General features: G+C 32.3%; 1 protein-coding gene across 1 annotated transcript; it reads right to left on the reverse strand.

The window, feature by feature from the left end:
- Nucleotides 1-2853: 2853 nt before the first annotated feature.
- On the reverse strand, nt 2854-4473 carry LOC126770947 (sucrose-6-phosphate hydrolase-like). The gene has a single exon (XM_050490573.1). It carries the CDS (start codon nt 4451-4453, stop codon nt 2984-2986), a length of 1470 nt encoding a protein of 489 aa, XP_050346530.1. The 5' UTR covers nt 4454-4473; the 3' UTR covers nt 2854-2983.
- Nucleotides 4474-16217: the final 11744 nt, after the last annotated feature.

Consider the following 16217-nt stretch of genomic DNA (forward strand, 5'->3'; position numbering starts at 1 on the left):
ACTATTAAAATATTGAAGTTGATTAATTAATTAAAATTTGTATTTTAATAAGTTTTCGGTGGCATCACAAATTGAATGGTTTATCGAAATAATTAATGTTTGCTTGCATTTAAATAACTGTATATTATATATGCTTAGAGTTTTATTTACTTTGTTATATATAGATGGGTTTATTGCTTTTTAAATGTCTTGCAGTGTAATTAAAAATTATGTTGATCTGAATGCTTTGCAAATCAACGCTTATCCACTAATATAACTAAGTTATCTTTTAATAACAATATACTTTTTATATAAAGCTCAGCCGTTAATATCCCAATGCTGGGAAAAGCCACCAAAAATTGAAACTTATTACATGTGTTCTTCGGTGCGGGCTAGTAAATAAACATGGGGCATTATATTTTAACCATGCCGTTGTTCCTTATTTTTTTATTAAATAGGAAAAGTATGCAATAAATAGTAAATAATCCATGTACAGTATGTAAATAGCATACAGAGGTTTTCCTTAGCCAAGATATTCGCTTCTATACTAAAATCCTGCAAATACTAGCTTTCACAATTACTCAATTTAAATCTCATCTTAAAAAAACATTAATAACTCAGAAGAATTACTTAGACGCTTAAAAAGCTTAGACTATTTGTTTAGTATTACGCAGGATGTAAAATAATTTAATAAAATGTAATATTTTTTAAAATGAGTTGCTTGCCGGAACTCTCGTTGGAATTCACATTCTAAGCTGGTGGTAGCTTTAAAATTAATTTAATAAAATAAGCCGAGATGGCCCAGTGGTAAGAACGCGTTAATCTTAAACGATGATCGTGGGTTCAAAACCGAGAAAGCACCGCTGAATTTTCATGTGCTTAATTTGTAATCATAATTCATCTCGTGCTTTACGGTGAAGAAAAACATCGTGACAAAACCTACATGAATTTCACTGAAATTCTGCCACATGTGTATTCCACTAACCCGCACTGAAGTAGCGTGGTGGAATAAGCTCCAAACCTTCTCCTTGAAAAAGGGAGGACAGGCCTTTAGCCCAGCAGTGGGATATTCACAGGCTGTTACGGTTTTGGTATAATAAAACGAAACTACTTATCCTTTTATTCTTGATTGACAATTGTGTTAATAAATTGTTTGATATGCCAATACTGTAATATAATTTATGAATACTTTTTTTCTCTCTCTGATCTCTGAAAAAAATAATATTTTTCTTGTTATTTTTATTAATTTCTTTATGTATTGTGGTAAATCAAGTAATAGTTTGATGGCTATTATACGCCATATGAAATAGCCATATGAAAATTTTAAACGCAAAATTGTATTCATCATATTTTATTACAGTAAACTTTAAATTTTCCATATAATTCAATTGCATTACTGTTTAAAAGAATAGGAAGGTGGACGAGCATATAGGCCATGATGGTAAGTGGTCACCAACGCCCAAAGACATTGGCATTGTAAGAAATGTTAACCATCGAATACATTACCGCGCATTGGTACATTGGTACCAACCTTAGGAACTAAGATGTTATGTCCCTTGTGCCTGTAATTACACTGGCTCACTCACCCATTAAACCAGAACACAACAATACCAAGTACTGCTGTTTTGCGTAAGAATATCTGATACGTGGGTGGTACCTACCCAGACGAGCTTGCACAAAGCTCTACCACCAGTGAAAATACATACATGTTCAAGTGTATGCAAACCTGTTTTAAGCACATTTTAATTAAGAACGCGTTAACTTAATAGTAAAATGTGCACCATATTAATACTATTGAATTTCCTATGAACTATTAATTAATTTTGAATTTACCAAGTTGAAGTTGTGAGTGAGTATGACAACAGAATCTGGTTCAGGATCATTGACTCACGTTGGAACAGCCTTCTTAAGAGGAGAGAAAGGCTTTGCCCAAGGTCCAGCTGTGGGACACTAACACAATTTTACTAACTTTAAAGTATTATAATTTATGTATATATATACTAGCTGCTCATTCCAACTCGTACCAGTAAAACAAGATGTTTATTTTAAATAATCTTAAAAAATCTGGAACCGAATACCCACCTCCACCTAGCTGGTTCAATCTGTACCATCCGAAAATTTCACATAATTTTTAAGGTTTAGCCATTTAGGAGTTCAATATACATGTTCTATAAAGTATATAAATATAACTAGCATTGAAAATAACACACATTAATATATATATTGTGTCACACGTTACATTAAAATGAAACATATAAGAAATTACATTAAGGCTGACGTGTGAAATCTCTGAAAAAAATAATATTTTTCTTGTTATTTTTATTAATTTCTTTATGTATTGTGGTAAATCAAGTAATAGTTTGATGGCTATTATACGCTTATAATAGCCATATGAAAATTTCAAACGCAAAATTGTATTCATCATATTTAATTACAGTAAACTTTAAATTTTCCATATAATTCAATTGCATTACTGTTTTTTTAATTTATTTTATGCTCCAACTGATATACTATATCTGATATAATTTATTTGTTCATAATTTGTTAATTGTTGCATATAATAACAAAACCTAGTAATATAAATCCTATACGTTGTAGCTTTGAGGACTAGAACGGTATTGAAGAGATTTTATTCAAAATAAATTTCAATACAGCCCTCGATCTTAATTAAAATCTACTATTTAACGAGAACAAAGAGAAGTGTACGGTATCGTAAACCGACTATTTAAATTAAGCAAATATTATCGACTTTAAGATTTTATTTATACAACTATAATACATTTACACATAGAAATATAACTATTTACTTTTAACTCAACGTTATTATTTGTTATATAACTTATGATTATTAAGAACGTTTAAAAAATAAAAGAGTTTTTAAATTGACAATGATATATTGAAATTTCGTTTCTTATAAAAAAATAAAACAAAAAGTAATTTAAAATATTTACAAAAAGTGTCAGATGTAATTATGAGTTGTATCGATATCCATTTTATTGCCAAATTATTCCGGTACGCTTCTTCTTAAGTTGAAAGCCTTAACACGAACAGCTTGAGGACTCTGGTTGATTAGCCTCCATCCGCCGAGAGGATACACTCTACTGCTGAATACTACTTCACCCTCGCCGCAGAAAAGTTCTACGCTGCTAGAATCCAAGAAAACTCTCCAGGTATGCGATCCAAATGGTGACCATTCCACTTGTCTCACGTCACCTAAGCCTCTGTCTACAACTACTTTGCGAATCTCTGGATCCCAACGCAGCCATACCTTACCCCCACCTTCGCGACCTTCTAACAACAAGTCCACTTTCTGGTTAAGATCACTATCAATCAGTAATTCAACCGCTTTTCCGAACTCCCGCGCTTCGTTTGGCCCTATATCACCATCAACCGCTACACCATCCCTTAGATTGACCATCGCCTCAACAGGTTTCATGAGGATACGGTTGTTAACAATGGACATTTCTCTAACTATTGTCATTGCTCCGGCCCATCCATCAACATCTTCGGGGTGCGCCATTTCCCACATACTATACCACGCAACCACGTAACGTTTTCCATTTGCTTCAGTTGTTGTTGCAGCATAGAAATCATGACCATAGTCTATTTCCTGGAATGGTACTTCTGGCACGAATTCATTAGTATCGTAATTAAAGCTACCGATTATGTAACCATTTTGAAAGGTGTTTTTGTACCTGTCTCCTTGAGGTGGCATTCCTTGGGGTGACATAAGAATAACAAATTTGCCATCTAGTTCGAAAAAGTCAGGGCATTCCCACATATAGCCTAAATCTCCATTGGACTCACCTAATACGCTTAAAAACTCCCAATTTTTCATATCCCTCGATTTGTACAAAAGAACTCGTCCTCGATTGTCCGAAGTCTTACTTCCAATAATAACGTAATAATCATCGCCACGCTTCCATACTTTTGGATCACGGAAATCAGGCGAGCCGTTCGGTGATCTAGGTAGAACTGGATTACCCTCGTATTTGTGGAAATTGATTCCATCATCGCTGTACGCTAGATACTGGCTTTCGTTATAATAAGGTTCGACGTCACTACTGGCGTGGCCGGTGTACATAAGAATCATCGTGTCACCATCGCTTACAGCACTTCCAGAGAAACATTGTTCCTTTTCAGGCAGCAGTGCTGTGGGTAGCGTATTCCAGTTCACAAGATCGGGACTGCTTGAATGACCCCAGTGCATCGGGCCCCATACGCTATCATATGGATAGTATTGGTAGAAGAGATGGAATTCACCCTTGTGATATGAAAATCCATTTGGATCGTTCATCCATCCCACCGGTGGAACTACATGATATAACGGCCGGAATCTGGGATTGATGTCCTTTTTCTTGTTTTGTATGTATTCCTCTAATTGAACTTTGGAATTTTCATAATTGTCAACGAATGCCGAATAGGTTAGCGCGATGAGACACAGGAAGATGGAACAATTACGTAGTAAGGCCATCTTGATATGAATGAACACTTCATATTATTCGCATTATTTATATATTCTAGGCTGACGACGATCTCTAAGATACCGATTATCTTAAGTGTTTTGTTTAGTGTCCACTTTATCTCAGATTATTTAACAAGAGTCCCCCGTAGCGGTGTGTAACAAAACAATCTTTTATATTCATTTTCTTTCTTTTATAAATTATAACATACTATTGTAATACCTATGATGATATTTTTATAACATATTTATAATTTGGTATACTTACAGTGTAAAAGGTTACCAAAACTATTGATAAAGTATTATATAACGGAAAAAAACCAAAAATATTGTGAAACATAGACACGAGTATCAACGAAGTCTTTAAGTGGCAGCCATTGAATAGCAATAGTTTGCAATTTGTGCCAAGAGAGTTTTTTTTTTTAGATTCAGTCTAAATTTTTTACGCCACTCCATATCATTATATAAGAGTTTATGCTGATTTAGACATAACTGGTAAAACATGTTTAATAGATCTTTCAAATAGTTGGTAAAATACAAATAGTCAACGGAGAAACAAGACACAAGATAGAATTAACTTCAGAAAACAGAAAATCATCAGGTGTTCCATTTGTCTGTGCCCTTTCAACTATCAAATAAAATTGCCTAAAATTCATCTTCTAAACAAATAAAATCAAACAACCAGCAATCAAACATATGGAGCCCTCTCAGGATTAATATTCCGGTATAAATTCTCAACGAATTTAGATGCAAGCAAGGGTCGGAGAGAAAATGGTTGCCGAAGCCGATGAGCTGAACCCAGGAATCGAAGCAGAAAAACGGTAAATTATATGAATGTTGCTGACTGCCTGGATGCCTTATTACCTGTTTTCATACAAGGAGAGCCAATATGAAATGCTACATTACATAAATGTAATATATAAATAAAAACTCGACTTAGGATCTCTTTATGAAATAAGTAATAATCTAAAGGTATAATAATATTAAGAAAACCTTTCTTATGCTGCGGTTCTTAACGTTTTGTCGAGATTTTATTTCAGACTAATTTTCGTCCGCGCTGTCGCCCGCGTATTAGGGTCCAGGTCTTTGTTCTTCCTTGGGGCTTATCTTTGCTTTATACCAATTTTCATCAGAAGCGATTCAGTGGTTTAGCTGTGACAGCGTAATAGACAGACAGAGTTACTTCCGCATTAGTAATATATGTAAACATATTTCATTAAAGTTTCCACATCACATAAAATTTTTCATCACAAAAAAATTTCCACATCAAATATTTTGTAAATAATGTAACTCATTTTCTTTCTTATTTCTATTTTGAGAATTAAAAAAAAACGATTATAGTTTAGAAAATAGAAAGTAAATCTAAAAGTAAAGTTCCAAATAAAACGTAGCAAGAAAGTCCTCCTATTTCGCAATTGTAACGAACTTTACAAAACTGAACGTAATTTAGATTTTTAAGGATGTCACTTTACTTAGGCGTGCACTTATACTACCTAAGTCCTGAATCGTCTTATGTCTAATTATTATTTAACTAATCGTTATTGTACCTCAGTAAGCAATCGTTTTATAAATATAATTAGCATTAGTACATTAATGATTTTATTATATAAGGCTAAAAAATATGCCAAAATAGTATCCTAATTTGTTCCGTAGTTAAAATTACAACACACTGAAGGTTTGTGGTAAGAATTCATGCAACCTATGGGGTTTTTTTTTCAACCACCCATTCATTAATTATTGAACCATACGGCAACTATTTATTTCAGTTTTCAGAACAATTTAAAAAACAATTGCATCGTTTACACCAATAAGACACTAAATTTATTATTTAAATAACAAAATACAAACTTTATAATGTGAAAAAAAAAACATTATTAAGTTCAAATTAGTACATGTCGCTTAGACTTTTTGATATGTCTACTCAATTGATCATTATGAATCATACATATTACCTGCTCTCAACACGCGGGCGAAGCCGCAGCAAAAATGTACTGTTCAATAATAATAATAAAATATTTACATAAAACAAAATGACTCCTCTCTTTAAAAGTTTCTGAGCATCTGTTTTATGCAAGAAAAGAAATATTATGAAATATTTTTTACGAGATGAATTTTATGAAGCTATTATAGTAAATAGAATAAGTTTTATCACTTAACTTTTCAAATAAGAATAATCTAAGCCTGGAAATAATAATAGTACTTTTTCTTACTTCAGTGAGCATGGTCTTTAGTCAGTCAGTAATAAATGAACAGCCCATGAATGCCCCATGGCTAAGTAAAAACCGCTTCTTTTAACAAGCTAAAGATTGGGAGAATATTTGGTGAAGATTAGAGTTTAACCTATCAAGGTACTCCATTGCGGGTTGGTGAGTATACACTAGGTATCTTGTAGGTAGGGTGAATATATATAATATAATCTTACTTGGTGGTAGGTCTATGTGCAAGCCTGTCTGGGGAACTACCCACTATAATAATAATAATATCCTAGGACATTATTCACACAACGCCATCTGATCCCAAATTAAGCAGAGCTTGTACTATGGAAACCAGACAACTGATATACTACATATATTATTTTTCTTTTGTAAATACATACTTATATAGATAATTAAACCCAGACTCAGAACAAACAGACATGTTCATGCATAAACGGAAATCGAACCCACAACCAAAAAAGGCAAGGAAAGGCAAGTATCTACTAACCATGCCAAACGGCTCGTCACTAATTACAAATTCTACATTCAGTGTAATTAAAGGCACAGAAAACAACATCTTAGTTCCAAATGGCGCATTTTTTATCAGTAAATTATATAAGTAGTAGATAGTAATGTTTATATTATTTTCTTGTTTAGTTAAAACCGTTTTTTCTTCTAATTTTGTGTATGAGTCTTGTTACTTGAATAAATAAATTATTATTATTAGATGTAGGGAATTGTTAATATTTTTACGGCGATGGATTGGCGATGTAAATACATTTTTTCAAATACTTCCATTGATTAATAGTACTTGTGATACAAAACGTCGCAGAAGTCTGTTATCATACATAATTGTATCCAAAGAAAAATATATATTTTATATGATCGGTGCCGTGATTCGCCGTATGTATGTTCCATTGCGTTTAGAATATATTTTTACTGGTGGTAGAGCTTTGTGCAAGCTCGTCTAGGTAGGTACCACCCATTCATCAGATATTCTACCGCAAAACAGCAGTACTTGATATTGTTGTGCTCCGGTTTGAAGGGTTAGTGAGCCAGTGTAACTATAGACACAAGGGACATAACATCTTAGTTCCCAAGGTTGGTGTCGCATTGGCGATGTAAGCGATGGTTAACAATTACAATGTCTATCAGCTTTGGTGACCACTTGACCATCAGGTGGAACATATGCTCGTCCGCCTATCTATACTATAAAAAAAATCATAAAGACGTCATTTACAGTTTTAAATATGTCACTACTATATGAAATAACGTCAATAATCCGCCCCCCCCCCCAAGGAATGTACCATTAATGATATGTATGTATAGAATAAGATAAATAAATCTGACTATATATATCTAACAGTAAAATTTTCACGAATATCTGAATTCGTCGACAGATTCAAAATGATAACTGTCATGTCTTAACAGACATGACAGTTATAGATATTTATTATCAGTATATGGTATTCAATTTTATATTTATTATTTATATTATTATAAGATTATTTTTAATATTCTTTTACTTTAATTCATTGATATATATCTGAATTACAATCACGATTATAAAATTCTTGTTAAAGCCGCCATAAACGCTTTTAATAGACAAATATATATTTGTTTATGATACGATAAATGTCTCATGAAATAAAAGTCTAAGGTCGTAACGTATCCAGCTGTTACGCGTTAAACAAATTACTGAGAAAGTGAACGTTTTTTCTCTCAGTTTGCGTCACAGAAACCCTTTGCGCCTAATTCTTTATTATAGCATTTTTGTAATAACAGTTCCTAAGTAAAAGTTATTCGAAAATCTCGTACTATATCAATGTCTTTAACAAATGTTAGGTTTGTATAAATCAAGGCGTCCTAAGGGTGCGGACCCGTCACGTACCTGGCCCTATTTACAAGAACGGAACTATGTTCATAAATTAATGAACTACGTCATTAATTTATATATATAATGATAAAATAATATACATTTTACTAATTTGTACTAACATATATAACACTTTAAAGTAAAAGGCTGGTAGTACAAATTAAAATGACACCGCCCTCGGCTTCAACCGCGTTTGAAGAGCGATGGGGACTGTTGTCCTTTTCTATTTTCCATGACAACTTGTGTGATAAAAATAATGATGAGTATGGCATGAAAGCATAAGAAATAAAATTGCTTCCGCATTTATAATATTAAATATGATATTTTTATCTTATCCTTGCAAATAACCTACAGTATTAACAAAAATTATACTAAAAACATTGCAGGACTAATATATTAAAACCTGGCATCAAGCTAGCGACCATAACAGATTATGGCTGTGATAACGGTTAACAAGTTTTGCCATTATAAAACTACTTGCTTAGGGATTTAAAGTCTGTCGTCCATTCCAAGCTTTAAATTTAAAGATAGCGACATAAAGTCATTTAGACAAAATTTCAGGAACGGCTGCACATCTCAAAGCCAACTGCATAAGTATGTGTACATGCCACATGGGATGGCGTCCGATAAGACACCAGTACGATACGACCGAAGTTTTATACCATATTTTCGTGGCATGGGAATGTAAAACTGTCAACTCTCATCTAGAGGCTACCTCTGAGAATACCTTATCAAAAACACCAGATTTTAGTACCCAATATTAATTGGTCCGACCCGAGATTCGCATTCGAGTCAGTGAGCATAAATTTATATTTGTTTAGTACATTTAATAAACAAATATTTATATATGAGTCACGTTCAATTCATATATAAGTGTGAACGTGTGTTTCAGAGCGTCACGGTAGCATGCGAAAGCGATCCCGAGGCGCTCCTCGTTAAGACGGATAGGGTACCGCTGGTTTTTTAGTGGGTATTCAAATATTCGAGGCGCACTCAGCGCCTTGGACATCGGCGAGCCCCACGCCTGTGTATGGGGGGGTACCCACTGTTCCCGTGGGGGAAACGCTTAATGCGTTTTTCCAGCGATAAAAAAAAACAGATGTGTACGTGTGAATTACGCCTAATATATCTATATCAACATAAACCACTACATTTATATATTACAAGAACATAAAATTCACGGTTATCACGTCAATGGCCTTAAGGTTTTTTTATGTTATAGGTAGGCGTACCGGCAAATGTGCCACCTGGTAAATGGTCACCACAGCCCATACACATTGGCGATGTAAGAAATATGAATCCCTAACTATGGGAAGTAAGATGTTATGTCTCTTGTGCCTGTGACTCACTCGCCCTTCAAACCGGAACGCTACAATAGTAAGTACTGCTATATTGCAATAGAATATCTGATGAGTGGGTGGTACCTACCCAGACGAGCTTGCACAAAGCTTTACCTTCAAGTAACGCCCGAAACTCTATAGAACCATGCCATGTTTATATATTATGCCTATATTTAAGGCTGTACTGTAAGTAATTCTTGTTATTATATCAATCACTAATCTATCACTTATATAATATGTACATTACAACCTTAAATATACTATTAACAGCCTGTGAATGTCCCACTGCTGGGACTACTCTCCCTTTTTGAGGAGAAGGTTTAGAGCTTATTCCACCACGCTGCTCCAATGCGGGTCAGTGAAATACACATGTGGCAGAATTTCAGTGAAATTAGACACGCAAAAAACACATGCAGGTTTCCTTACGATGTTTTCCTTTGCCGTCAAGCACGAGATCATCGGTTGAGGTTCACGCGTTCTTACCACAGGACCATCTCAGCTTTTTTAAAATATACACCAATACAAATTAAAAATAGCTACTGTTCAAATCATGAACGCGTAGAACGGTGGAAAGAATGCTAGCAGAATTCTCCTTTGAATCGCAATTCCGATCATCTGAGCGAAAAATTAACCAGCTTTTCTGTCCTGAGGTATTATATTTTTAATGAAATTTTTGGACTACTACACTCTAAAGTCCAAGCGTTTCAAATTCAAAATTAAGTATGAAATAATTAAAAATAAATGTATTATAAATGCCCAAAGAACTCAACCTAAATTAATATTTAGATTAAGTTATTTTTAAATAGCATCGGTTTATATGCATTATGTTGTTTGTATGATTTAAATATATTGTGTATCGTCACAATGCAATTCCGCTATAAAGGTAAATAAATAAATCAAAACATACCCGTTGCAACGCTTTCATTTTTTGGAGAATAGTTAGCACGTAACGAAAACAACAACAGCCAAAATCATCAGCAAATTGAAACATTTAAAAAAAATTAAGCGCAAAAAGTAAACATAGTTATTATACATATCAATTTTTTTTCTTCTTTTTCTGGTGTGTATCTATAATACGCTAGTTGAGCGTACAATATTCTGCCAATGTCACGTATAAAAAAGATGATACATATGAGATCAACCGATTTCAAATTTTTAAGTGTTTAATGATGAGTAGAAACTATGTAATATATACATATATCTAGAACAACAAGACAATTAAATTCATATGTAATTCGTTGGAAAAGAACATATAAATCACATTAAAACCTAATAATAATTATTATTTCAATTTATTTCTTAAAGTAAGTTTAATAAATGGAGGTAAACTGATGCCAGAAAAAATTTCATGTTTACCGGAAGTTGAATTGTCAGAGGTATATTACACAGAGATCGATTGGTTTGAATATCGTTGTCATTAATGTCATTTTGGCAAAACGTAAATATTGACAATAATATATCAAATCCATTCGTCAATTACATTTCGTTACATAACGTGAAATTTCGGAAAAAAATATTTATTTTAAGACAACCTAATAATATGCATAATTGTTTTATAATAATCGTTATTTTTAACATTATAGTACATGTATTTATTCATTTGGAACATATATTCAAATATATACATAATATTTTTAGGAACAAAACTTTTTCAAATCAGCTTGTCGTTGACAAAGAAATATTCGCTCGAAAAATAAAAACAGAAACAGGGAAAAAAAACATTTTCAGGAAAATCTCTGCGTGGCTTTTACAGAATCATCATTTATAATTAAAGGTCTTACTTTCGTGCATATATTTTTGTTTATTTATATTACTTGCACGTGAATGAATTCGATGGAGTAGAATCGGGCATTGTCATCTAAAGCGGGTGAAACTGCGAAGCACTGCTGTTTTTACTATAATATCATATACTAAAATCTTCTTCGAAACGCGCTGCATCTTCCGATATAATTTTATGCATATTAGTTTAGTAGTTTTTACAGTTAGCCAATACAAAAAGTCTCCTCATTTATTAATATAAATAGCTTGATATGGAACGATGGGTTAAAGAATATTTTTAACTACTTTTTAGAAGTGCAAGCCACTTAACCGTTGTTTTATGTGAAGAGTTGGCGCAGTCTGCACTGATGGAGAAGATTTTGATAGGATTTGTGACCGCAGCGTGTAAGTTTTATATCTTGTTATAAAAATGTGAATTCATTGTTTTGAAGCTATCCTTATAAACCGTGCACTTGCACTATTAGGAAACAAATTATGACAAAACTAAAAAGAAAAACATTTCTATTATCATCGCAACAAAATATTTATACAGTTATTTTTTTTTTCTTTTTATTTATATTTATTTAAGGTTTTAATGTAAATTATTAATAGTTAGTTGATAAAGTGTATGTATTATATCATCTACTTGTTTATTCAATTTACTTTAAAATTTAAGTTATTTTTAATGTTAAAAACTGCAACAATGAATTTTTATGTGATATTGACTTGATATTTCAAAGAAGAAAACACCACATATATTATCTACCAGCATAACAAAATTTATATTACTTATAAATATTTTTTTCAATAATAAATCCAGAGGTCCGCAGAAAGATCACGTCAGATAAAGAGTGGGGCGTACAATAAAACGTTATTAACTGGCAATGGCTGGCTGGGTGCGAGCTGCGAGTGCAGCGATCGTTTGCCTTGAAACCGACTGTCACAAATACGATTTTATATTCATGAAAACGAATGAGATAACATCTTAATCGTACCCTTGCTAAAACGAGACAGGTTAATAGTATTGTAAAATGAACGTTGATATTATTTTGTACCTATTTCGTTTTGTTACATTACTACCGGCTCAACGCAGTTTCACCCGCTTTAAAAGTTACTGGGAATATTCTACAAACCAAAGATCTAACTGTTGAAACTCATCCGCACAACCTTTGTATTACCCATTCGAGTATTGGTATTATTTAATGTACTTATTCTTCAATATGAATATTACATCACTTGATAGGGCTTTGGGCAAGCCCAACCGGGTAGGCAAATATCGACCGCCAAACAGCAATACTTATAATTGTTGTGTTCCTTGTGTAACTACAGGAACAAGTGGCGTAACATATTAGTTCAAATGATGATGACGCATTGGCGATGTAAGGAATGGTTAATATTTCTTACAGCGCCGATATTTATGGGTAATGGTGACTACTTGCCATCGGAAGGCCCAATTGCCCTACCTACCTACATATTGCATTTAAAACTAACTATATCGGTTTCTCGTTAATATTCATTTAATAAATAAGATTTAATAATGTTATGAGGCGCCCAATAGATGTAAAACATAGAAATTGGTTATTGAAATAAGTTATAATTAAAGAAAACTAATAAATAAATATGGAACCGGAAAATTAATATATTTTAGCAACGAAATATATAATAAACTCTCCACGCATACACAAGTAATTAAGTAGCAGAGAAGGAAAGGGAGAATGATGTCATAAGAGTGAGTCATATCGTTTGCCGTCACGGCATACGAGTCGGTCTCACCACCGAGGCTCGACATTGTTCGTCATAGTTAGATAGACGTCGTTCACGTGGAAAAAGTATTTTGAAAATGAATAATTATTAATTTAATTTTTTTTATCCAGTTTTTTGTGTACTACGTTGTATAATATTCAGCCAGTTCACTCCGATTTAAATGTTTCTTTAATAGATTTCAATAAGTAACAATCCTTATGTCGTTGTAAATGAAAGCTTGTTTTATAAGTAGACACTTGTACTATGGCGTCTGGAATTATCTAACATAGTTCACACTTAAAGAGACATAATAACGTCACGTTGGTAACTGAAGTGTTATTTCCAAGTACCGAGATATTCTGCGAAATATTCCAATTCGTTGATAAACTGATATAATTTCTCTTCTCTATTTATCCTAGATAATGTCTCTCTTTATAATGATTTATTTATTCAATGAAAAAATTTACTGACCAAATTATTGTAATTTACTTTTATTGTATTTTATTACATATACATATTTATTTATCATACAATTTAAGAATGCAATGAGGTATGTACAAATCAAAACTAGAAATAGCTACTAAGCACATTTTGAGCGTGGAATGGTGTCAAGAATGCTATCACCACTTCCCCATTGAATCGTAATTCCGATTCTCTGGGTGAAACATTAACCATACCTCCTATCACCAGATGATGTTAATCGTAATTCCAATCTTATGAACTCCGATTAAACGAGATCTTTCATTAAATGAGTTATACGAAGAATCAAGAATGATAGAAAATGAAAATAAATTAATTGCCCTCACAATCCAGGAGCGAAGTTCAGTTTGTTTTGAATAATTTAATCGCATATTGGATTACTTCGAGGGCTGCGAAGCTATGAGCTTTTGTTTATATACCGATAAAGGTATGGATTTTTACAAATATAATTAACTAGAAAACGTATTTTACATTTGTACTGCACTTTTCTTGTATGAGATTTTATAATTGCTCACAATTCAATATAACAAAGAAATAGGAGACGATCGTTTTATTCCCTAGTTGTGCTCTTGTCCACTCACTAATTGTATAATACCTTTTGCTCACAGACGTTCCTTTATATATTTTTTTACTTGAATAACGAGTCATTTTTATGGCTTTTGCGTATTTAATCATCTCTTTTTAAATTACTGATGTCACTGGGTAGGTACGTCTAGCCACTGAACCATCTCGTCTCACGAGGGACATCACCAGTGATACTAATAGATTATACTTCTTACAGCGGGAAAATTCTACTAATCTATAATGATTTTGATATGGTACCGATTCTATTTCGATCCAACTTCGACTGATCTGCAACTCGATTGTGTTAGTAAAAAAGGAAAAGGTTAAAAGTCAACGATTACGTTTCGATTCGATTACGATAAAATGACAATTTGTTCGGTATGGATGATGATTTAACAAAAAGGTGATAGTAATGTTTACAAAACAAATTAAAAATGATGTACCAATAATTTTATTAATCCAGAATTTATGCAACTTATTTTTTATATTAACTAGTGAAAAGTAAAAATATTACCAACATAATTACAAGACTGAAAATATTAATTATTTGTGATTCAAAATTAGAACTCATGACTGAAAGAAAAAAAAGTGAATACACATATTGTTAAATAAAAAAAAATTAAATTAGTATTTTTAACTATGTCATTCATTTTATTAGTTTTCTTACATACCAAAAAGTATTTTATATTATTAATTTTTTTACGACATTCTAGAATTATCCATATGTATATTTAAGCGGGGACATTGTTGTTGTCGCTATAAAACGTCATCGCTACGTGGAATTGTTGAACGATGAATTTACAAATAAGACTACTTCAGTGATCATTATAAATTCAATTTGAGTATGTACTTCAAATATTAATACTTTAAGCCCGTGGATTTTCTTGTCATCTATTTAATGTAATTAAGAAAACTCGTAAGGAGTATGCTTATAAAAGTTATCCAACTGAACTGAAGATCAAATATCAAAGACAATTATTAAATATTAGTTTTTAAGGGAGAACAATTTTTTAATAGACTACAAAAATCTCTTTTTACTGTCAATGGACAAGACTAATTAAAATTATATGTACCGCTGATTCATTATATAGATGCTTTAACATTTTAGTTACTTGCTCGTAATCAAATAATATGATTAATTTAAGATGTTAAACGTAACTTTAAGCTCACTAAAAAAAGGAAAATGTAAAATTTTATTATGAAAACGACGGATGTGTGCTTGTCACTTGTGATTGTGAGGTTTGTCACAATTTTTATGAAAATAAATAATATAATTGTGGACAAACATAACATTCTTGTGAATATTTTGTGATTAGAACGATTTATTTCTCAATTTTTCAAGCCTCAGAACAAAATACCGCTTCCCGCTATATACCAATTTCCATTTCTCTTTCTTCAAAAGTGAAGGATTTTCATACAAACACCTTTCACTTTATAACCTAAAAGGTTAAATTAAAATCCTTTCTTAGTGCTACCGTGTAATGTGCTAGCTAATCAATCATTATTTTTTTATATATAAAGATGATAAAAGTGGACGAAAGCTCTACGGTCTGCATATAAAGCCTGTATACCAATATCATTCGTGTATAAAACTGTGAAGAATCTTTATTATAAAAATATGTCTATGAGTAACTTTTGGCAACCGCTTGTATTAACTCTTATATGTCATTATTATAATATATATAGATAAAAAAAAACACGACACAAAAATAAATATTTCATTTCTTTGAAGTCGCGTTAGTAAAAATAGGCGAAAAGAGGATTGTCGGGGAATATATAAACAATTATCAACATTCTTTCCCATTTGTCAAACGACCGCG

Source organism: Nymphalis io, chromosome 9, assembly GCF_905147045.1.
Source record: "Nymphalis io chromosome 9, ilAglIoxx1.1, whole genome shotgun sequence".
NCBI lineage: Eukaryota > Metazoa > Arthropoda > Insecta > Lepidoptera > Nymphalidae > Nymphalis > Nymphalis io.

Excerpts from the sequence above, each read along its gene's own strand:
- LOC126770947 (XM_050490573.1), bottom strand. The coding sequence starts at position 4,453 with ATGGCCTTACTACGTAATTGTTCCATCTTCCTGTGTCTCATCGCGCTA.